Source organism: Neoarius graeffei, chromosome 4 (genome assembly GCF_027579695.1).
Source record: "Neoarius graeffei isolate fNeoGra1 chromosome 4, fNeoGra1.pri, whole genome shotgun sequence".
NCBI classification, from domain to species: Eukaryota; Metazoa; Chordata; class Actinopteri; order Siluriformes; family Ariidae; genus Neoarius; species Neoarius graeffei.
In genome coordinates, this window is record NC_083572.1 from 89,092,536 (window position 1) to 89,112,388 (window position 19,853).

At 42.8% G+C, this 19,853-nt stretch overlaps 1 protein-coding gene across 1 annotated transcript in view; it reads left to right on the forward strand.

Moving 5' to 3' along the window:
- ghrhrb (growth hormone releasing hormone receptor b) overlaps nt 1-19,853 on the forward strand; it is a 184,096-nt gene that overhangs the window by 84,111 nt on the left and 80,132 nt on the right. The window contains exon 4 of the mRNA XM_060918468.1: nt 11,620-11,727. Coding sequence (XP_060774451.1) covers nt 11,620-11,727 — 108 coding nt within the window. The remainder of the gene's footprint in view (nt 1-11,619; nt 11,728-19,853) is intronic.

Sequence of the window (19,853 nt, forward strand, 5' to 3'; positions counted from 1 at the left end):
CCTCACAGCAAGAAGGTCCTGGGTTCGAGCCCCGGGGCCGGCGAGGGCCTTTCTGTGTGGAGTTTGCATGTTCTCCCCGTGTCTGCGTGGGTTTCCTCTGGGTGCTCCGGTTTCCCCCACAGTCCAAAGACATGCAGGTTAGGTTAACTGGTGGCTCTAAATTGACCGTAGGTGTGAATGTGAGTGTGAATGGTTGTCTGTGTCTATGTGTCAGCCCTGTGATGACCTGGCGACTTGTCCAGGGTGTACCCCGCCTTTCGCCCGTAGTCAGCTGGGATAGGCTCCAGCTTGCCTGCGACCCTGTAGAAGGATAAAGCGGCTAGAGATAATGAGATGAGATGAGATATTTATACCTAGGGGTGGCACGGTGGTGTAGTGGTTAGCGCTGTCGCCTCACAGCAAGAAGGTCTGGGTTTGAGCCCCGTGGCCGGCGAGGGCCTTTCTGTGCGGAGTTTGCATGTTCTCCCCGTGTCCACGTGGGTTTCCTCCGGGTGCTCCAGTTTCCCCCACAGTCCAAAGACATGCAGGTTAGGTTAACTGGTGACTCTAAATTGACTATGAATGGTTGTCTATGTATCAGCCCTGTGATGACCTGGCGATTTGTCCAGGGTGTACCCCACCTTTTGCCCGTAGTCAGCTGGGATAGGCTCCAGCTTGCCTGCAACCCTGTAGAACAGGATAAAGCGGTTAGAGATAATGAGATGAGATATTTATATCTACATTAATTTTTGTACTAATTTCGTGCAAGAGTGTCACACCTACGTGCTTTGGTGCATGCATCAGATAGACTCTCGGGCATGCTCCGGACAGCATGCGCGCCAAGCGGACTCTCGCCTGCGTGCACCATAAACAGTTTCACATAAAGTAGGCATATCAGGCTCTCGCTGGCCGTGCTGTGAAAATTGTGTATGCAGATACTCATACAGTTTCCAAACCTGTCATTACTTAACTCTTGAATATTTTCTCTTGTGAATACTCTCATTAAAAAGCTTATAATCTCTGCTTAAATGTATCTTGTTAAGCTCTGTTCAGTACTTTGGGAGTAACAGCAGGTTGAAGTTGGTACAACAGAGTAAAAACTCTGCTGGCAGGACGTCGGGAAACTGCCGGTGCTTTTTGAGTCACGGAAAATCGATCAGGCTCTCTCACTTCTGATTGGTTTCCGACTGGATTACTCATGAATATCAGTCAGATAACTTTTATAGGGATGTTCTCTCGCTCTCACTGTTTCTGATGAAGTATTCAGTAAAATTTTCCGTCTGCTAGTTTTGATGTTATGCTTCACGGGAGACTTTGAAATGAATTTTCATAGCTTTACCTACTTGTTTTTTTTTTTAAATCAAACTGATTCATGTAAATAAATAACTATTTTAATTAAATTTAGCTGTTTTTTTCAATCTTTGTAATATCTCGAGAATAGATAAACATATTTTAATTCTGTAAAAAATATGTTGTTCTGCAATCATTTGTGGATTTAGTGAGACCAATTTCAAGTAATTTGGATTGAATTTGAATTTTCACCTGATATGTCCACATAAAGGCAGCAACAGCCACCATCAAATGGTGCGGGTAGAGTCTTGTTCTCAGACTCAACTCAAAATTTTCTTTTATGACTTGGACTTGACTCGGACTTGAACACTGGGAACTCATGATTGGACTCGGACTCGAGGTTTAGTGACTCGACTACAACACTGATTTCAGCACATGCTGAAAATAATATCACCCCATCGCTGATTTATTTTTCTCTAAGAGCACCCGCCGATGTTTTATTCCTTACTTATGCATTGCATTACATGTTGGTTGACTCTGAATATTCACTGAATATTAATAATGTAACCTTTTTTTTACTGTCTGTATTTAAGCTATGCATTTAAGTCTATATTATAATTATGCAGTTAGTCTTGACACTAAGATCATTCAATCTGAGCTTCCAGTCCTCATCGACTTTTATTGTTAAGTCGATTTTCCGCCTGGTTAATGGAGCTCTGTGGGCTGCATAGTTCAGTTCAGCAGTGTGCGCTCAAGTGTTACGTAATCTCAAACTTTCAAAGGCATTCCTTTCAGAGATCTTGAATTATAAAGAATACTATTCATTTTTATACCCTTATATGTTGCATGCAGGTTTGAGTTGAATTGGTGCATTAAAAAAACCACTAACTGTACAAAGTTACAGAAGTAACATCTTTATAATGTTTTGCAGAAAGCCTCGAAGTAAGGCATACAATTTGGATTTGAATATGAAAAGCATACCTAATAACCCTGTGCTTATCCCAGCTCTGACAGCAAGAGACCAAGAGACAACTGAATCGCCCCATCATGAAAAATAAATCTGCAGCCTTTTTCGCTAGCGCTCTGATAGCGGCTGTGCTAATGAAGCAGTGTCAGGTCTTCAAAGTCTCTCAGTCCTGTGGGGGCAATGCCACACTCACATGGATCACTGAGTGTGGGTAATGCCACAGCGCTGATTGAAATTTGCAGACATGCACTCCTATCTGCAGGATTTCAACGCATTCCACACTGCTTTCTTTAGTCTTGTTGACAATCTATATTCATGTCTCTGTCACTTTCATTGATTTCTCAGAGAATTGAAGATTGCACATGACTGGGCATTACTGGCTAGTTGAGCTCAGGTGTTGTCATAGATTGACTGTAATATGGGTATGAATGAAATTAATAAGTGGAATATCAATGATGGGAGATTGTGGCAATGTATTGATTCATGCCAGAGGGTGGATGAAAATGAAAATTAGGTAGATTATATATATATATATATATATATATATATATATATATATATATATATATATTTTTTTTTTTTTTTTCTCTCTACTCACAGTAAATGAGCTGATAGCCTATGGTGGTGCTTGAAAGTTTGCGAACCCTTTAGAATTTTCTATATTTCTGCATAAATATGACCTAAAACATCATCAGATTTTCACACAAGTCCTAAAAGTAGATAAAGAGAACCCAGTTAAACAAATGAGACAAAAATATTATACTTGGTCATTTATTTATTGAGGAAAATGATCCAATATTACATATCTGTGAGTGGCAAAAGTATGTGAACCTCTAGGATTAGCAGTTCATTTGAAGGTGAAATTAGAGTCAGGTGTTTTCAATCAATGGGATGACAATCAGGTGTGAGTGGGCACCCTGTTTTATTTAAAGAACAGGGATCTATCAAAGTTTGATCTTCACAACACATGTTTGTGGAAGTGTATCATGGCACAAACAAAGGAGATTTCTGAGGACCTCAGAAAAAGTGTTGTTGATGCTCATCAGGCTGGAAAAGGTTACAAAACCATCTCTAAAGAGTTTGGACTCCACCAATCCACAGTCAGACAGATTGTGTACAAATGGAGGAAATTCAAGACCATTGTTACCCTCCCCAGGAGTGGTCGACCAACAAAGATCATTCCAAGAGCAAGGCGTGTAATAGTCGGTGAGGTCACAAAGGACCCCAGGGTAACTTCTAAGCAACTGAAAGCCTCTCTCACATTGGCTAATGTTAATGTTCATGAGTTCACCATCAGGAGAACACTGAACAACAATGGTGTGCATGGCAGGGTTGCAAGGAGAAAGCCACTGCTCTCCAAAAAGAACATTGCTGCCCGTTTGCAGTTTGCTAAAGATTATGTGGACAAACCAGAAGGCTATTGGAAAAATGTTTTGGGGATGGATGAGACCAAAATAGAACTTTTTGGTTTAAATGAGAAGTGTTATGTTTGGAGAAAGGAAAACACTGCATTCCAGCAGAAGAACCTTATCCCATCTGTGAAACATGGTGGTGGTAGTATCATGGTTTGGGCCTGTTTTGCTGCATCTGGGCTAGGACAGCTTGCCATCATTGATGGAACAATGAATTCTGAATTATACCAGCAAATTCTAAAGGAAAATGTCAGGACATCTGTTCATGAACTGAATCTCAAGAGAAGGTCAGTCATGCAGCAAGACAACGATCCTAAGCACACAAGTCTTTCTACCAAGAATGGTTAAAGAAGAATAAAGTTAATGTTTTGGAATGGCCAAGTCAAAGTCCTGACCTTAATCCAATGGAAATGTTGTGGAAGGACCTGAAGTGAGCAGTTAATGCGAGGAAACCCACCAACATCCCAGAGTTGAAGCTGTTCTGTATGGAGGAATGGGCTAAAATTCCTCCAAGCCGGTGTGCAGGACTGATCAACAGTTACCAGAAACATTTAGTTGCAGTTATTGCTGCACAAGGGGGTCACACCAGATACTGAAAGCAAAGGTTCACATACTTTTGCCACTCACAGATATGTAATATTGGATCATTTTCCTCAATAAATAAATGACCAAGTATAATATTTTTGTCTCATTTGTTTAACTAGGTTCTCTTTATCTACTTTTAGGACTTGTGTGAAAATCTGATGATGTTTTAGGTCATATTTATGCAGAAATATAGAAAATTCTAAAGGGTTCACAAACTTTCAAGCACCACTGTAGTAGTAGAGTAGCGAATCAGAGCACATGATTGTTCATATCCAGTGAATGTGTTATATATATATATATATATATATATATATATATATATATATATATATATATATTCGCTACTCTACTACTAGGCTATCAGCTCATATACTGTACGTAGAGAAAAACAAAATTGCACCGCATGTTGCTGAACCAACTGAGGACGAAATAAAAACTGTACTCAAAAACAAAATGCTCCGAAATACATAAAAGCATCAAATTATGGAATAAAATTATTTGATGGTAAGTGCATATATATTTTTTACTTTTCAAGAATTATAGCATTTTTCACAAATTGCTCCTGTTATTTCACTGGTTTGTTTACATTCTTCATCTCTAAGCAGAAAAAAGTGTTGAATTTTTTTTAGACTGGTTCAAAAGCTCAAAGAAATTTGAAAATTACATAACTGAAATGTCCAAGGAAGAATTAAATAAATGCTATTAAAAGCTATTCTATACCTCAGCAAGACGGGACTTTCTACCAAAAAAACAACACTAAATTTAATTTGTGCAGCCATCAATAGGTTTTTAAGAAGTCCACCAAAGCAGAAACGATTTTGTTGGACGTTTTGTAGAAAGTATTTATTTATCGAATTTGCTAAAAATAAAAATACTCTATTTCTCAAAATCCAGTGAATGGGGATAGAATAAAACAGTTATTCCACTCAATCTCACCATACATGGCTCATAGCCAACTTGGCATTACGTGCCTCAGATCACGTATGACTCAATTTCGTGGAATAATTAAAATATATATATAATATCTGAATTCAGAAAAATATAAGTCAGGAAAAGGTGGGACAGTATGGAAAAGGAAAATGCAAATAAAGAAAGCAGTGATTTCAAAATTTATTTTGACTTGTATTTCAAGGCGGCACGGTGGTGTAGTGGTTAGCGCTGTCGCCTCACAGCAAGAAGGTCCGGGTTCGAGCCCCGTGGCCGGCAAGGGCCTTTCTGTGTGGAGTTTGCATGTTCTCCCCGTGTCCGCGTGGGTTTCCTCCGGGTGCTCCGGTTTCCCCCACAGTCCAAAGACATGCAGGTTAGGTTAACTGGTGACTCTAAATTGACCGTAGGTGTGAATGTGAGTGTGAATGGTTGTCTGTGTCTATGTGTCAGCCCTGTGATGACCTGGCGACTTGTCCAGGGTGTACTCCGCCTTTCGCCTGTAGTCAGCTGGGATAGGCTCCAGCTTGCCTGCGACCCTGTAGAACAGGATAAAGCGGCTAGTGATAATGAGATGAGATGAGATGAGATATACATCCATTCCTGCATTTCAGGCTTAAAACACATTCCAAAAAAGTTAGGATGGGGGCAATTTAGGGCTAGTATTGAGGTACAACAATTAAATAATGATGTGATTTGAAACATGTGACGTCAACTGGTGATTGTAATCATGATTTGGTACAATCCAGGAAAAGCCTTGTCTTTGGGCAGACAATGTCCACTTTACCAATAAATGCATGAGCAAATTATTGAAATATTTTTTTTAAATGTTCCTCAAAGAAAGGTGTGAAGGGATTTGGATATTTCACCCTCTTCAATGTATAATATCATTAAGCAATTCAAGGAATCTGGAGGAATTTCAGTGAATAAAGGGAAAGGGCACAAGCCTAATCTGAACACCTGTGATCTCTGATCTCTCAGATGGTGCTGCATCAAGAACCATCATTCAGCTATAGCTGATATAACCACATGGGCTTGGGATTACTTTGGCAAACCTTTGTCAACCTCTATTATATCCACAAATGCCAATTAAAACTTTACTGTGCAAAAAAGGAAGTTGTATGTAAACTGTGTCCAGAAGCGTTATCGACTCCTCTAGGTTCGGAAGTGTGTGGGATGGACCATCACACAGTGGAAACATGGTTTGTGGTCAGAGGAATCAGTTTTTTTGTAAGAAATGGACACCATGTACTCCAGACCAAAGAAGAAAAGGACCATCCAGACTGTTACCAGGAACAAGTCCAAAAGCCATGGTCTGTCAGGGTATGGGGTTGTGTCAGACTCTTTATGTATATATAAACATTAAAAAAAAATCTTCTTACAAAAAACTTAAGTATAGAATTGATTACACATTTTATTTTTTAGATTATGTGGCATGTCCACTGTATAAGTCTTTCACAAGCCCAAGTGAATTACATGTTTCTATAGAAATAATATCATATTATAATAAGTACATTTTTATTCATTTTAATCTTAATAGTCTTGTTCTATTGGCAGATATTTCTGTCAAAAAATGTAATTATCTGCCAACAGAATAGGAAAATGTAAAGCTAAAAAAAAGTCTAGAAATAGGTTTTAGTAATATTTGGTTTATCATAATCTTATAAGAGGGAATATGAGATCAATTTGACAATATTCAAGATATTTCCATTTGCTAAGATGTGATTTATTTGCAATGCACAGAGATTATAAACCTCTTTCTTTGTAATTTCTTTGAACAGTAAATTAGAGAGCAAATGTGAGAGTTAAAAGTAAAAAAAGAAAGAGTCTGACATTTGAACACTATAATAACTTTAGTCATTTATATAACAAGTGCTATTCTCTCACTATATCTGGCCTGAATGAATGCACCTAAATGCAGAAGAAATATACTGTTAGTATTAAAAGTTGCAGAATAATGCAGAGAATAAAGGCTTAAACTATATTTTGGTGGTTATTTTCGAGAACAATAACAATGGTGTTACTAAATTGTTTTATATTATATTTATTGCACTCCATAAAAATACCTTTGTTCAACAGACTAACGGCACAGACGGTGCAGAGCCAAGAAGCCGATACACACCTTCACGCTAACCTGTTTGCATGATTTTACCGATTCTGATGAGTTATTGATGAGTAACTGAACACAGACACACACACAAAGTCATGGTGTTGTTGTATAACTACGTCTTTAAAGATTGCTGTAGGAATATGTAGGAAGAAATACATGAAAGGGGTCAAAAAGGTTTCTTATTCAGATTGTGCAAAGTATGACTCATATTTTTATCATATTGTGTTATAGAATGGAAGACAGTTGAATTGCACACTTTTATACCAAGTAGTTCATTCTGTATACAGCCGTGTTTTCATTAAAACCAATTAGTAATAAAACATCAGCCGTATTAATCCTTTCCACACTGTATTATTCTGACCCTTAAGCAGTATCGCACAAGACGGAGTGCTTGCTCTCCTGGGATTCGGTCCCAGGTCATGCTGGTATTTAGTACAACAGCATAACCTTGAGTGTGATATTACTTTTATAGAACAGTGTCAAGTTTCCCAAAAGCATCATAGCACAAAGAGCATTGTTAAATTGTAGCGCAAGCAGCAGAATGAACACTCTCCTAGTTAAGATGCTCTTAGCATTAAGAGGCTTTTAGGAAACCCACCACAGCTCAATAAACAAGATATTAATATCGAATAAGTGACATTTTGGACATAATATATACAACCCCAATTCCAAAAAAGTTGGGACAAAGTACAAATTGTAAATAAAAACAGAATGCAATGATGTGGAAGTTTCAAAATTCCATATTTTATTCAGAATAGAACATAGAGGACATATCAAATGTTTAAACTGAGAAAATGTATCATTTAAAGAGAAAAATTAGGTGATTTTAAATTTCATGACAACAACACATCTCAAAAAAGTTGGGACAAGGCCATGTTTACCACTGTGAGACATCCCCTTTTCTCTTTACAACAGTCTGTAAACGTCTGGGGACTGAGGAGACAAGTTGCTCAAGTTTAGGGATAGGAATGTTAACCCATTCTTGTCTAATGTAGGATTCTAGTTGCTCAACTGTCTTAGGTCTTTTTTGTCGTATCTTCCGTTTTATGATGCGCCAAATGTTTTCTATGGGTGAAAGATCTGGACTGCAGGCTGGCCAGTTCAGTACCCGGACCCTTCTTCTACGCAGCCATGATGCTGTAATTGATGCAGTATGTGGTTTGGCATTGTCATGTTGGAAAATGCAAGGTCTTCCCTGAAAGAGACGTCGTCTGGATGGGAGCATATGTTGCTCTAGAACCTGGATATACCTTTCAGCATTGATTTTGTCTTTCCAGATGTGTAAGCTGCCCATGCCACACGCACTAATGCAACTCCATACCATCAGAGATGCAGGTTTCTGAACTGAGCGCTGATAACAACTTGGGTCGTCCTTCTCCTCTTTAGTCCGAATGACACGGCGTCCCTGATTTCCATAAAGAACTTCAAATTTTGATTCGTCTGACCACAGAACAGTTTTCCACTTTGCCACAGTCCATTTTAAATGAGCCTTGGCCCAGAGGAGTCATCTGCGCTTCTGGATCATGTTTAGATACGGCTTCTTCTTTGAACTATCGAGTTTTAGCTGGCAACGGCGGATGGCACGGTGAATTGTGTTCACAGATAATGTTCTCTGGAAATATTCCTGAGCCCATTTTGTGATTTCCAATACAGAAGCATGCCTGTATGTGATGCAGTGCCGTCTAAGGGCCCGAAGATCACGGGCACCCAGTATGGTTTTCCGGCCTTGACCCTTACACACAGAGATTCTTCCAGATTCTCTGAATCTTTTGATGATATTATGCACTGTAGATGATGATATGTTCAAACTCTTTGCAATTTTACACTGTCGAACTCCTTTCTGATCTTGCTCCACTATTTGTCGGCGCAGAATTAGGGGGATTGGTGATCCTCTTCTCATCTTTACTTCTGAGAGCCGCTGCCACTCCAAGATGCTCTTTTTATACCCAGTCATGTTAATGACCTATTGCCAATTGACCTAATGAGTTGCAATTTGGTCCTCCAGCTGTTCCTTTTTTGTACCTTTAACTTTTCCAGCCTCTTATTGCCCCTGTCCCAACTTTTTTGAGATGTGTTGCTGTCATGAAATTTCAAATGAGCCAATATTTGGTATGAAATTTCAAAATGTCTCACTTTCGACATTTGATATGTTGTCTATGTTCTATTGTGAATATAATATCAGTTTTTGAGATTTGTAAATTATTGCATTCCATTTTTATTTACAATTTGTTCTTTGCCCCAACTTTTTTTTGGAATTGGGGTTGTAAACAGTTACAGATGTGGTGGCAGGAAGTTTTGGAGGGGGAGTGACATGTCATGTGTTGAAGGCGTGCCAAATCTAAGGGGGTCCGGGGGCATGCCCCCTGGGAAATTTTTGCATTTTTAACCCTCTAAAATGCTATTTCCCGCATTTTGAGAGGCAAATTTTGGTGGAGTAAAGTTAAGTTTAATGTCTCTATTAGAGTACATTTCATCCATGTATTTTTTCTCTATGAAATAGAACCAATGCTACTATAACGTAATTATGAACATAATTAGGACTCTGTAGATGGAAAGTGGTTGCTAAAGAAGGACACAGTTGTTCTCCCAGCATGCAGCTGCACCCTGAGACCAGCCTCGGCCATTGTAAGGCCATGATTGAGAAAATGATCCACAATTGTGGCCCTTATTTTATCAGGAACATGTGTATTTCCTTGGCCTTTTCAACCTCTTCCTCTGTTCCTCTGTTTTGCCTCCTTACCCTTCCACCACACAGCCTTAATCCTCTGCTTCCTCCTGGCTGATGATCCTGCTTATTTCCCTGTTGTTCTTCCATTGTCGGAAATTGTAACACTGTGTTGTGCTCTGTCTATATACATGCTTGCCACTTGAAGGTTCCTGAGATGAACATTTGAGCTATTTTGAAGAAATGGTTGATCATTGGTTGATCACATGCTTCACAAATCCCCTTTCATAAATGAAAGTCAAGATTCACCTGAGAGCAATCAATCAATTCAGGATACATGTACAAAACAAAAGTTTAATATAAATGTATACAAAATATGGCAACTGGTTCAACACTTTTGCATGTTATGACATTTTAATCAACATGATATAATCAAGTGATAATGCACAAAACAGCAGACAACTGCACATGATCATTTGTATGAATGCACCAAAGCATTTGCAATTTACTGAAAAGAAAAAGAAATTGCTTTTACGATGTGTAAAAGTGACTAAATGATGTGGAGGTTGAACAGTCCGTAGCTTTTTCAATTCTGATCTAATAATTGTTGTACCAAAGTATTTTATTGTTTAGTATCGTGTCATTTACACACTGCATGTGTGTAAATGACACGATAGAAAATGACCCTCTATTAGAGTACATTTCATCCATGTATTTTTTTCTCTATGAAATAGAACCAAAGCTACTATAACGTAATTATGAACGTAATTATGACAACATAATTATATATACTATAATGTAATTATGAACGTAACGTAAAAGGGTCACAAACTTTCAGGCACCACTGTATAACTTTATTAAGTATATCTCTGATAAGTAAATAAAAATTAAACTGAAAGCATACTCTCTTATTTTTAGTTTAAAAGACGTATACTAGAAGCACACTTGAATAAACTTCTTTTTTGTAAGGGTTGACAGCTCTGCCTGTAACATGAATAATGAGTGACAGCTCTGGCCGCCACTTACACACACATTTTACACTCATTAGGAGCGCCACTTTTAGGCAGTGCTTAAATATATATCAGCTATGTATTAAACAATGTGGAAGATTTTATCAAGCATGACATACAGTTTGCCAAATATTAGCATACGCTTTAATACACCCGAATATCTACAACTAGATTCACTAATTTTGGCATCCTGTTGGGAAAATTAAGCTCTAACTCTATTAATGAGTACTTTACATTTAACATTTCTGTCCATGACTGAGCTCCTGAAGCCATTGCAACCTCACCATGCTGTTGTCTCCATCTGAGACCTGTATGTTTTTTAAGAGAAGTGTAACAATTGATGGATTACGTCTTTGGATTATCAGGTTTAAGACATTTACTTTTATGAACACTAAAGAGCCAAAGAGCTGTGCTCATGCTTGATTTTATGCTGCTTCTTTTATCTGGTTTCAGAGGACCCGTATTCTGTCTATATTTCAGAGCACTTCCTGTTTGCTTTATATTAGCACGTGTTCTCTGATGCTCAAAAGTCGTACCGCCATTTATAACATGTTTCCGTGCAGGAATACCAGAATGTGCACCACAATACAAAGAAATATTATACATCACACTTTTATTTAAAAAGGTTTTTTCTAATGGTGTGTGTGTGTGTGTGTGTGTGTGCATGCACTTCTTAGGCTGCCGAACAGAGTGGGATGAGATTCGTTGCTGGTACAGAGCTGAAGTTGGTCAAGTGGTTAATGTTTCATGTTCTGAAGCTTCCCAGCTCTTCGCCGACAACAATGGTAATCACTCAATTGTTCCTTTATCTCTATTTACACCACAGCACTATTGAATTCTCCATTCTGATTGATCAGGAGGTGCTGATTATTAATGACCATAACTGTGCCTGAAATCGCTCCCTACTCACTATATAGGGCACCATATAGTGGGGACGCCATTTTGTAGTGCTGTCCGAAACCTTAGTGAGGATTATTTACACCCTATATAGTGCACTCAAAGTATCCCACAATGCATCACGAAAAGTAGTGTACAACCGATGGTCACTAACCAAAGCAATATATCCCATTGTGCATTGCGGTCGCACTGAAAGAAATCAAATTAAAAGCCTCAAATTTGATTTAACAAAAGGCAGCAGCAAAGAAGAAAGTATTCAGCCTTGATTTAAAAGAACTGAAAGATGCAGGTACTTTGTATTGATTAATGTAATAATAATAATAATAATAATAATAATAATTTATTTCTATGTACATTCCATAAGAATCTCAATGCCCTTACAATAATATATGTAAAATAACAATAACAAATAATTAAATATCTAATGTCCATGAAAACTTATTTACATAAAAACATTATCAAACAGAAAAAAAATCAAGACTTAAAAGTTCAGAAATCAAAACTAAAAGGATGAGATATGTAAATCGAAAAGAGAAGTCTTAAGTCCTTTTTTAAAGTCATTAATGTCAGTTGATTCTTTTAAGGCCTTTGGAAGTTGATTCCACAATCTCGGTGCACATGAAGCGAACGCACGCTTTCCATAAGTATCGGTTCTGTAACGTGGCGTAGAAAGAACGATGATGTTGTGGCAGTTCGATATGAGTGAGTGGAGCACAGAGGACGGTAGGACAGAGATCAGGTGTATACAGAGGCTTTATTGCCACACTTTTCAGTCTAACAATATTTTACTCCCAAAAAATAGAGACACACACACACTAGCGTCTCGTCCGGGGGATGAGCTCCTCTGCTCTCCCTCCCTAAATAGGGCGCGGTCACTGGGAAGACACACACAAACACAGGTTAATTGCAGTCAGGTGTAGTGATTCTGCCACTTACCTTCCCTGACTCCGCCCTCCTGTCACAGACCGGCGCTTGACCACGCCCCCGCTGCCACAGATGTTATTACTGTTAGAGCGTAATGACCGTAGTGGCTTCTTCACCACCAGTAGATCACTGAGATATGATGGCGCCAATCCATTGAGTACTTTGAAGGTCATCAACAAGATCTTGAATATTATTCTCTTCTTCACTGTCAGTCAATGAAGTGAGCGTAAGACAGGTGTGATGTGGTCATATTTCTTCTTCAATGTGACCATCCTTGCAGCTGCATTTTGGATGCACTGCAATTTCAACAAGTCCTTGTCGGGGAGACCATACAACAAACTGTTGCAATAGTCCAACTTGGATGTTATGAATGCATGTACAAGCTTTTCCATAGCGGCAGTATCAAGATATTTTCTAATCTGACCAATACGTCTGAGAGAATGTGAAGTGGATTTACATATATTACTGACCTGGGAAGACATCTTAAGATGGTGATCAAAGATGACCCCAAGATCACACGCTTCAGATATTGGCTCCTTCACAGATTCACCAACGGTGACATACTGAATGGCATCAACTGCAAGATACCGTGACTGAAAATGCAGAACCTCTGTTTTTGTTGTATTGCACAGCAGCTTATTGCACTTCATCCATTGAACAATGTCCCTAGCACAGTATTCAAAAGCTTCGATGCTGGTAGATCTTTCAGAGCTCTGTGTGACCAAGTACAGCTGTGTGTCATCAGCATAAATCATGGTCTGTAATTTATGTGCATTTACAATATCCTCCAATGAAGAGACATATAAGGAAAACAATAAAGGGCCAAGCACAGACCCCTGCGGGACACCATACATCAAAAAAGATGGTGCCGATGGAGTTCCATTGATGACAACAGATTGACTTCGGTTAGACAAGTAAGAACAGAACCATTTAAGTACAGTACCATTCAAACCAAAGCGAAATTTCAATCTTTCAATCAAAATAATGTGATCAATGGTGTCAAAAGCGGATGAGAGATCAAGTAAGACCAGAATGACCTCCTTATGCTGATCAAGTGCCAAGTTGATGTCATTATATACACGAAGTAAAGCAGTTTCAGGCCCACTTTACACGGGGACGGTCTGAAACAAAAACGCAAAAGTCCGTTTTCGTTCTCACTTTTTTCCGCGTCTACACAACCGTTTTCAAGGAGGAAATCTGCGTCTATACGGTGACGCATAAATGTGTGGAATTCAATTGGATGTGCATGCCAGGCGGCTAGGTGGTGCTGTGAAAGACCTCCGCTATGTCTGCACGCATGCGCAACGTCTTCCATCTTGTCTGATCTGCACCGCGAAAACTTTGACTACTCTGGCAAGTAAGTGCATACTATACCCGCCTCTGTTCATTAACGGTATATGTGCAGATTCGGTATAGATGTTCGAAGGACTCCTGGACGTTTATTAAAGCTGCCAGAGCAGCTTGAAGGTCCGTTGGATTGATGCAATCAGACATGCTCTTACTTTTTTACTTACTTTCTGTTAGGGTTTTGCTGGGATTCGAACCTGGTTCGTTGGTGTGATAATCCAGCAAACCCTCACTAGGCCACCAGGGGGATGACTCAAATGCAGAGGCGTGAGGCGGAAGTAGAAAAAGTATCAAAAGGTTTATTTATACTATATACACTATATACAGGGGAAAACAAAAAACAAAGAGTATAAACCAATACTGGGAAGACAAAGGGAAAAATAAAATATCAAAAGTTCAAAGTCCAAAAAGGAAAAGGCAAAAATGCAAAAGCTCAGAAGATCACAAAAATAAAAATATCCAAAGGTCCAAAACAAAAGCCAAAAAACCAGAAAAGTAAAGTGCAAAACAAAGAACACGGTACAGAGGAAACTGGAGATAAACATAACAGCACAAAGACTCCGTGACAAGAGGACTGAACTCAGGGGTATAAATACACAAACTAATTAAGGACACAGGTGAAGATAATTAGGACTAAACAGGCAATTAACAAAAACACAAAACACAGGAACAGTGGCGGCCTCTAGAGGCCAAAATAAACATGACACGAAAAGGAAAAAACAGCGGCCTCTAGAGGCCAAAACAGTCCTAGTCCTAACAGGACCCCCCCCTCTAGGAGCGTCTCCTGACGTTCCCAGGGCAATCCGGATGGGCCGAATGGAAGTCCCGACACAGTTCTTTATCTAGGACATCCCGAGCAGGAACCCAGCAGCGCTCCTCAGGACCATAGCCCTCCCAGTCCACCAGATATTGCAACCCGCCGCGGACCCGGCGGGAGTCAAGCAGGTGATTCACAGTGAACACAGTCTGCCCCTGGAAGATGCGGGGGGTGGGGGGTTCCTAGGGGCAGGGGCATATGTAGACGTCAGTACGGGCCGCAACAGGGAAACATGGAAAGTGGGGTTGATCCTCAGAGTCCGGGGCAACTGGAGCTGGTAGGAGACAGGGTTCACCCTGCGCACCACCTTGAAGGGGCCAATGTAGCGAGGAGCAAGCTTGCGGTTCTCCACCCGCAGCGGAAGGTCCTTAGTGGACAGCCAAACCCGCTGCCCAGGGCGGAAAGCGTGGGCAGGTCTTCTATGGCGGTTGGCCTGAGTCTGGTTGGTTCTGGAGGTCTGTATGAGGGTCTTCCTGACCTTGCTCCAGGTCTTGCGACACCGTCTCACATATTGGTTGACCGAGGGCACCCCCACGTCCTCCTCCTGGTCCGGGAACAGAGGTGGCTGGAACCCGAATTGGCACTGGAATGGCGACAGCTTGGTGGCCGATGACTGCAGGGTGTTGTGGGCGTACTCCGCCCATGGCAGCCAGGTGCTCCACGATGTCGGGTTATCCATAGCCAGGCCTCGCAGGGTGGTTTCCAGGTCCTGGTTGAGCCTCTCCGTCTGACCATTGGACTGTGGGTGAAACCCAGAGGAGAGGCTGGCAGTGGCTCCGATGACCTTGCAGAACCTGTGCCACACTCGGGAGGAGAACTGGGGCCCTCGGTCTGAGACGATGTCCTGTGGAAGACCAAAGACTCGGAAGACATGATTAAAAATAAGTTTTGCTGTTTCAAGAGCAGAGGGGAGTTTGCACAGTGGTATGAAGCGGCAGGCCTTGGAGAATCTGTCAACTATGACCAAAATGACCGTGTTACCTTGTGACTCAGGGAGACCCGTGATGAAGTCGACTGCCACGTGGGACCAGGGACGCCGGGGAATGGTCAGAGGATGCAGGAGACCCTGGGGACGCTGTCGTGGGTTCTTGGTTCTGGTGCAAACCTCACAGGACAGGACAAATGACCTTACTTCCTTCTCCATGTTAGGCCACCAGAAGCGTCTTTTCAGGAAGTCCAGGGTCCTCCGAGCTCCCGGGTGGGCGGTGAGAGGGGAAGAGTGACCCCACTGGAGAACCTTGGCCCGGGCTTGATGTGGGACGTACAAGAGGCCCGGTGGCCCCGTCCCAGGACCGGGGTCCTGGCGTTGGGCTCGTCGAACAGCCTCCTCAATACCCCAGCGGACAGGGGCCACAATCCGGGACACCGGGATAATAGGCCCAACTTCATTCTCCCTGTTAGTGGCAGAGAACAGCCTGGACAGTGCGTCAGGTTTGGTGTTCTTGGAGCCGGGGCGGTACGAGAGGGTGAAGTCAAACCGACTGAAAAACAGGGCCCACTTAGCCTGTCGAGGGTTAAGTCTCTTGGCTTGCTGGAGGTACTCCAGGTTCTTGTGGTCAGTCCAAACCAGGAATGGATGTTGCGCTCCCTCCAGCCAGTGCCTCCACTCCTCAAGGGCCAGTTTGACCGCTAGCAGTTCTCGATCCCCCACATCGTACCGGGACTCCGCAGGACTCAGGTGGTGGGAGAAGTAAGCGCAGGGGTGCAGCTTTCCTTCTGAACGTTGAGAGAGCACCACGCCGACACCACTGTCCGAGGCGTCCACCTCCACGATGAATGGTTGGGAGGTGTCCGGGAGGACCAGAATGGGTGCCGTGCAGAAGCGGTCCTTGAGGTCTTTGAACGCCTTTTCCGCCTGAGGAGACCAGACATAAGATCCACCTGTCCTTTTGGTGAGGTCTGACATGGGTGCTGCCACAGAACTGAAGTTCCTGATGAACTTGCGGTAGAAGTTAGCGAATCCTAAGAACCGCTGAACCTCCTTAACGGACTTGGGAGTAGGCCAATCCCGGACAGCCAGGGTCTTGGCAAGGTCCATTTGGAGTTGGCCTGTCCGTACAATAAATCCCAGAAAGGAGACCTCGGGAACATGAAATTCGCATTTCTGGGCCTTGGCGAACAGATTGTTCTGTAGCAGCCTCTGGAGAACCTGGCAGACATGGTGGCGGTGCTCCTGCACGGTCTTGGAGAAGATAAGGATGTCGTCGAGGTAGACAAAAACGTACAGGTTAATCATGTCCCTTAAGACGTCGTTGATTAGGGCCTGAAAAACAGCTGGTGCGTTGGTGAGTCCGAAGGGCATCACCTGGTATTCGTAGTGCCCAGATGGGGTGTTAAAGGCAGTCTTCCACTCCTCTCCCTGTCGGATATGGATGAGGTGGTATGCGTTCCGTAGGTCCAACTTGGTGAAGACGGTGGCGCCTTGGAGCAGGTCGAAAGCAGTGGACATCAGCAGAAGGGGATATTGGTTGCACACAGTGATCTTGTTCAGGCCCCTGTAGTCAATACATGGTCGGAGCCCCCCATCCTTCTTGCCGACAAAGAAGAAGCCGGCACCAGCAGGTGAAGTGGAGGGTCGAATGAACCCAGAGACCAGGGCGTCTTTGAGGTATTCCTCCATGGCCTTGCGTTCTGGCTGAGAGAGGGAAAACAGTCTGCCATGAGGAGGGGTAGTCCCAGGGAGCAAGTCGATGGCACAGTCGTAGGCCCGGTGCGGAGGAAGAACGGCGGCCCTGCTCTTGCTGAATACCTCCTTGAGATCCCAGTACTCTGTGGGAACTTGAGATAACTCGGTGAGATCAGGGGGCTCGGCAGGAGACACAGGAGAGCTAGAGAGCAGACAAGAGGCATGGCATGCAGGGCCCCATTCCACAACCTGGCTTGTTACCCAGTCTATGCGAGGGTTGTGGCGAGTAAGCCAAGGAAGGCCTAGAATAACTGGGAACTCAGGTGAAGGAATCAGGTGCAGGGATATTTCTTCCTTGTGACCTTGAGACTGGAGGAAGACTGGAGAAGTAACTTGGGTGACTCTTCCATCACCTAATGCTTGGCCATCGAGGGCAGACACAGACAGTGGGACTTCAAGAGGTGCAGTCGGAATATTGATGCTTTGGGCAAAGTGAATATCCATAAAGTTCCCAGCCGCCCCTGAGTCTAACAAAGCTTGACAAGAGTGGACAGACTCACCCCAGGAGATGGAGACCGGGATGTAGATTCCTTGGCCAGGGAGTCCGGGAGAGAGGGTAGGCCCCGTCACAACCCTCCCTCGGCTGGACGGGGCGGTCCTTTTCCCAAGAGTTCGGGACATGATGCTCGGAAGTGACCAGGCTTGCCACAGTAGATGCAGCACTTGTCCCTCCTTCTGCGCTCCCTCTCAGATGCGGAGAGGCGAGTACGACTCACTTGCATGGGTTCTAGACAGTCACTGAAGGAGGTAGACGGTTTCCAGGTAGAGGTAGGGAGGCTGGGGGGGCTCAAGGCTTGGTGGCGTTCTCTCATCCTGTTGTCCAGACGAATAGCATGTGAGATGAGGGTTTCGAGGTCACTTGGGCATCCAATAGAGGCCAGACCGTCCTTGATGGGGTCAGACAGACCATGGTGGAAGGCTGACACCAGGGCAGTCTCGTTCCATCCACTTACTGCTGCGAGCATTCGGAACGAGATGGCGTAATCTGCGACGCTTCCTCCTTGCCGGATGGACATGAGCTTTCGGGCTGCGTCGGTACTGATGTCCGCCTGATTGAAGACCCGAAGCATCTCTTCAGAGAACAGCTGGAAATCAAGGCACTCAGGTCCCTGTCTTTGCCAGATAGCAGTAGCCCAGGCTCGCGCCTTACCAGCTAATAAGGTTATCACAAAGGCAATCTTGCGGCGATCCGTAGTGTAGGTGGTAGGCTGAAGCTCAAAGGTGAGTTGACACTGGGTAAGGAACTCTCGGCACTCACTGTGCTTGCCATCGTACCTCTGTGGTGCAGGAAGGCTGGGTTCGCGAGGTGAAGAAGGCAGCACGGCAGGAGGCACAGGAGCAGGAGCGGGAGCTGGAGCTGGAGATGCAGGCAGAGATGTCAGCTGTGCCAGGGTTTTCCCGATTTGCTGAAGCAGTTCCTCGTGGCGAGCAAGGGCCTCACATTGGCTGGTGAGCGTACGTCCATGAGCGTCCATGGTCGCTCCGAAGCGTGTCAAAGCTGCTATAATTCCCTGAAGGTTGGCCGGGTAGACAGTTGAAGCAGCCTCTGCTGAGTCGGTCATGACGGAGTCTTTCTGTTAGGGTTTTGCTGGGATTCGAACCTGGTTCGTTGGTGTGATAATCCAGCAAACCCCCACTAGGCCACCAGGGGGATGACTCAAATGCAGAGGCGTGAGGCGGAAGTAGAAAAAGTATCAAAAGGTTTATTTATACTATATACACTATATACAGGGGAAAACAAAAAACAAAAACAAAGAGTATAAACCAATACTGGGAAGACAAAGGGAAAAATAAAATATCAAAAGTTCAAAGTCCAAAAAGGAAAAAGCAAAAATGCAAAAGCTCAGAAGATCACAAAAATAAAAATATCCAAAGGTCCAAAACAAAAGCCAAAAAACCAGAAAAGTAAAGTGCAAAACAAAGAACACGGTACAGAGGAAACTGGAGATAAACATAACAGCACAAAGACTCCGTGACAAGAGGACTGAACTCAGGGGTATAAATACACAAACTAATTAAGGACACAGGTGAAGATAATTAGGACTAAACAGGCAATTAACAAAAACACAAAACACAGGAACAGTGGCGGCCTCTAGAGGCCAAAATAAACATGACACGAAAAGGAAAAAACAGCGGCCTCTAGAGGCCAAAACAGTCCTAGTCCTAACACTTTCTTACTTCCCGGGCTGGCATGTACAGTATATGACATATGTATGACGTAAACGCGTACCCGACGTGAG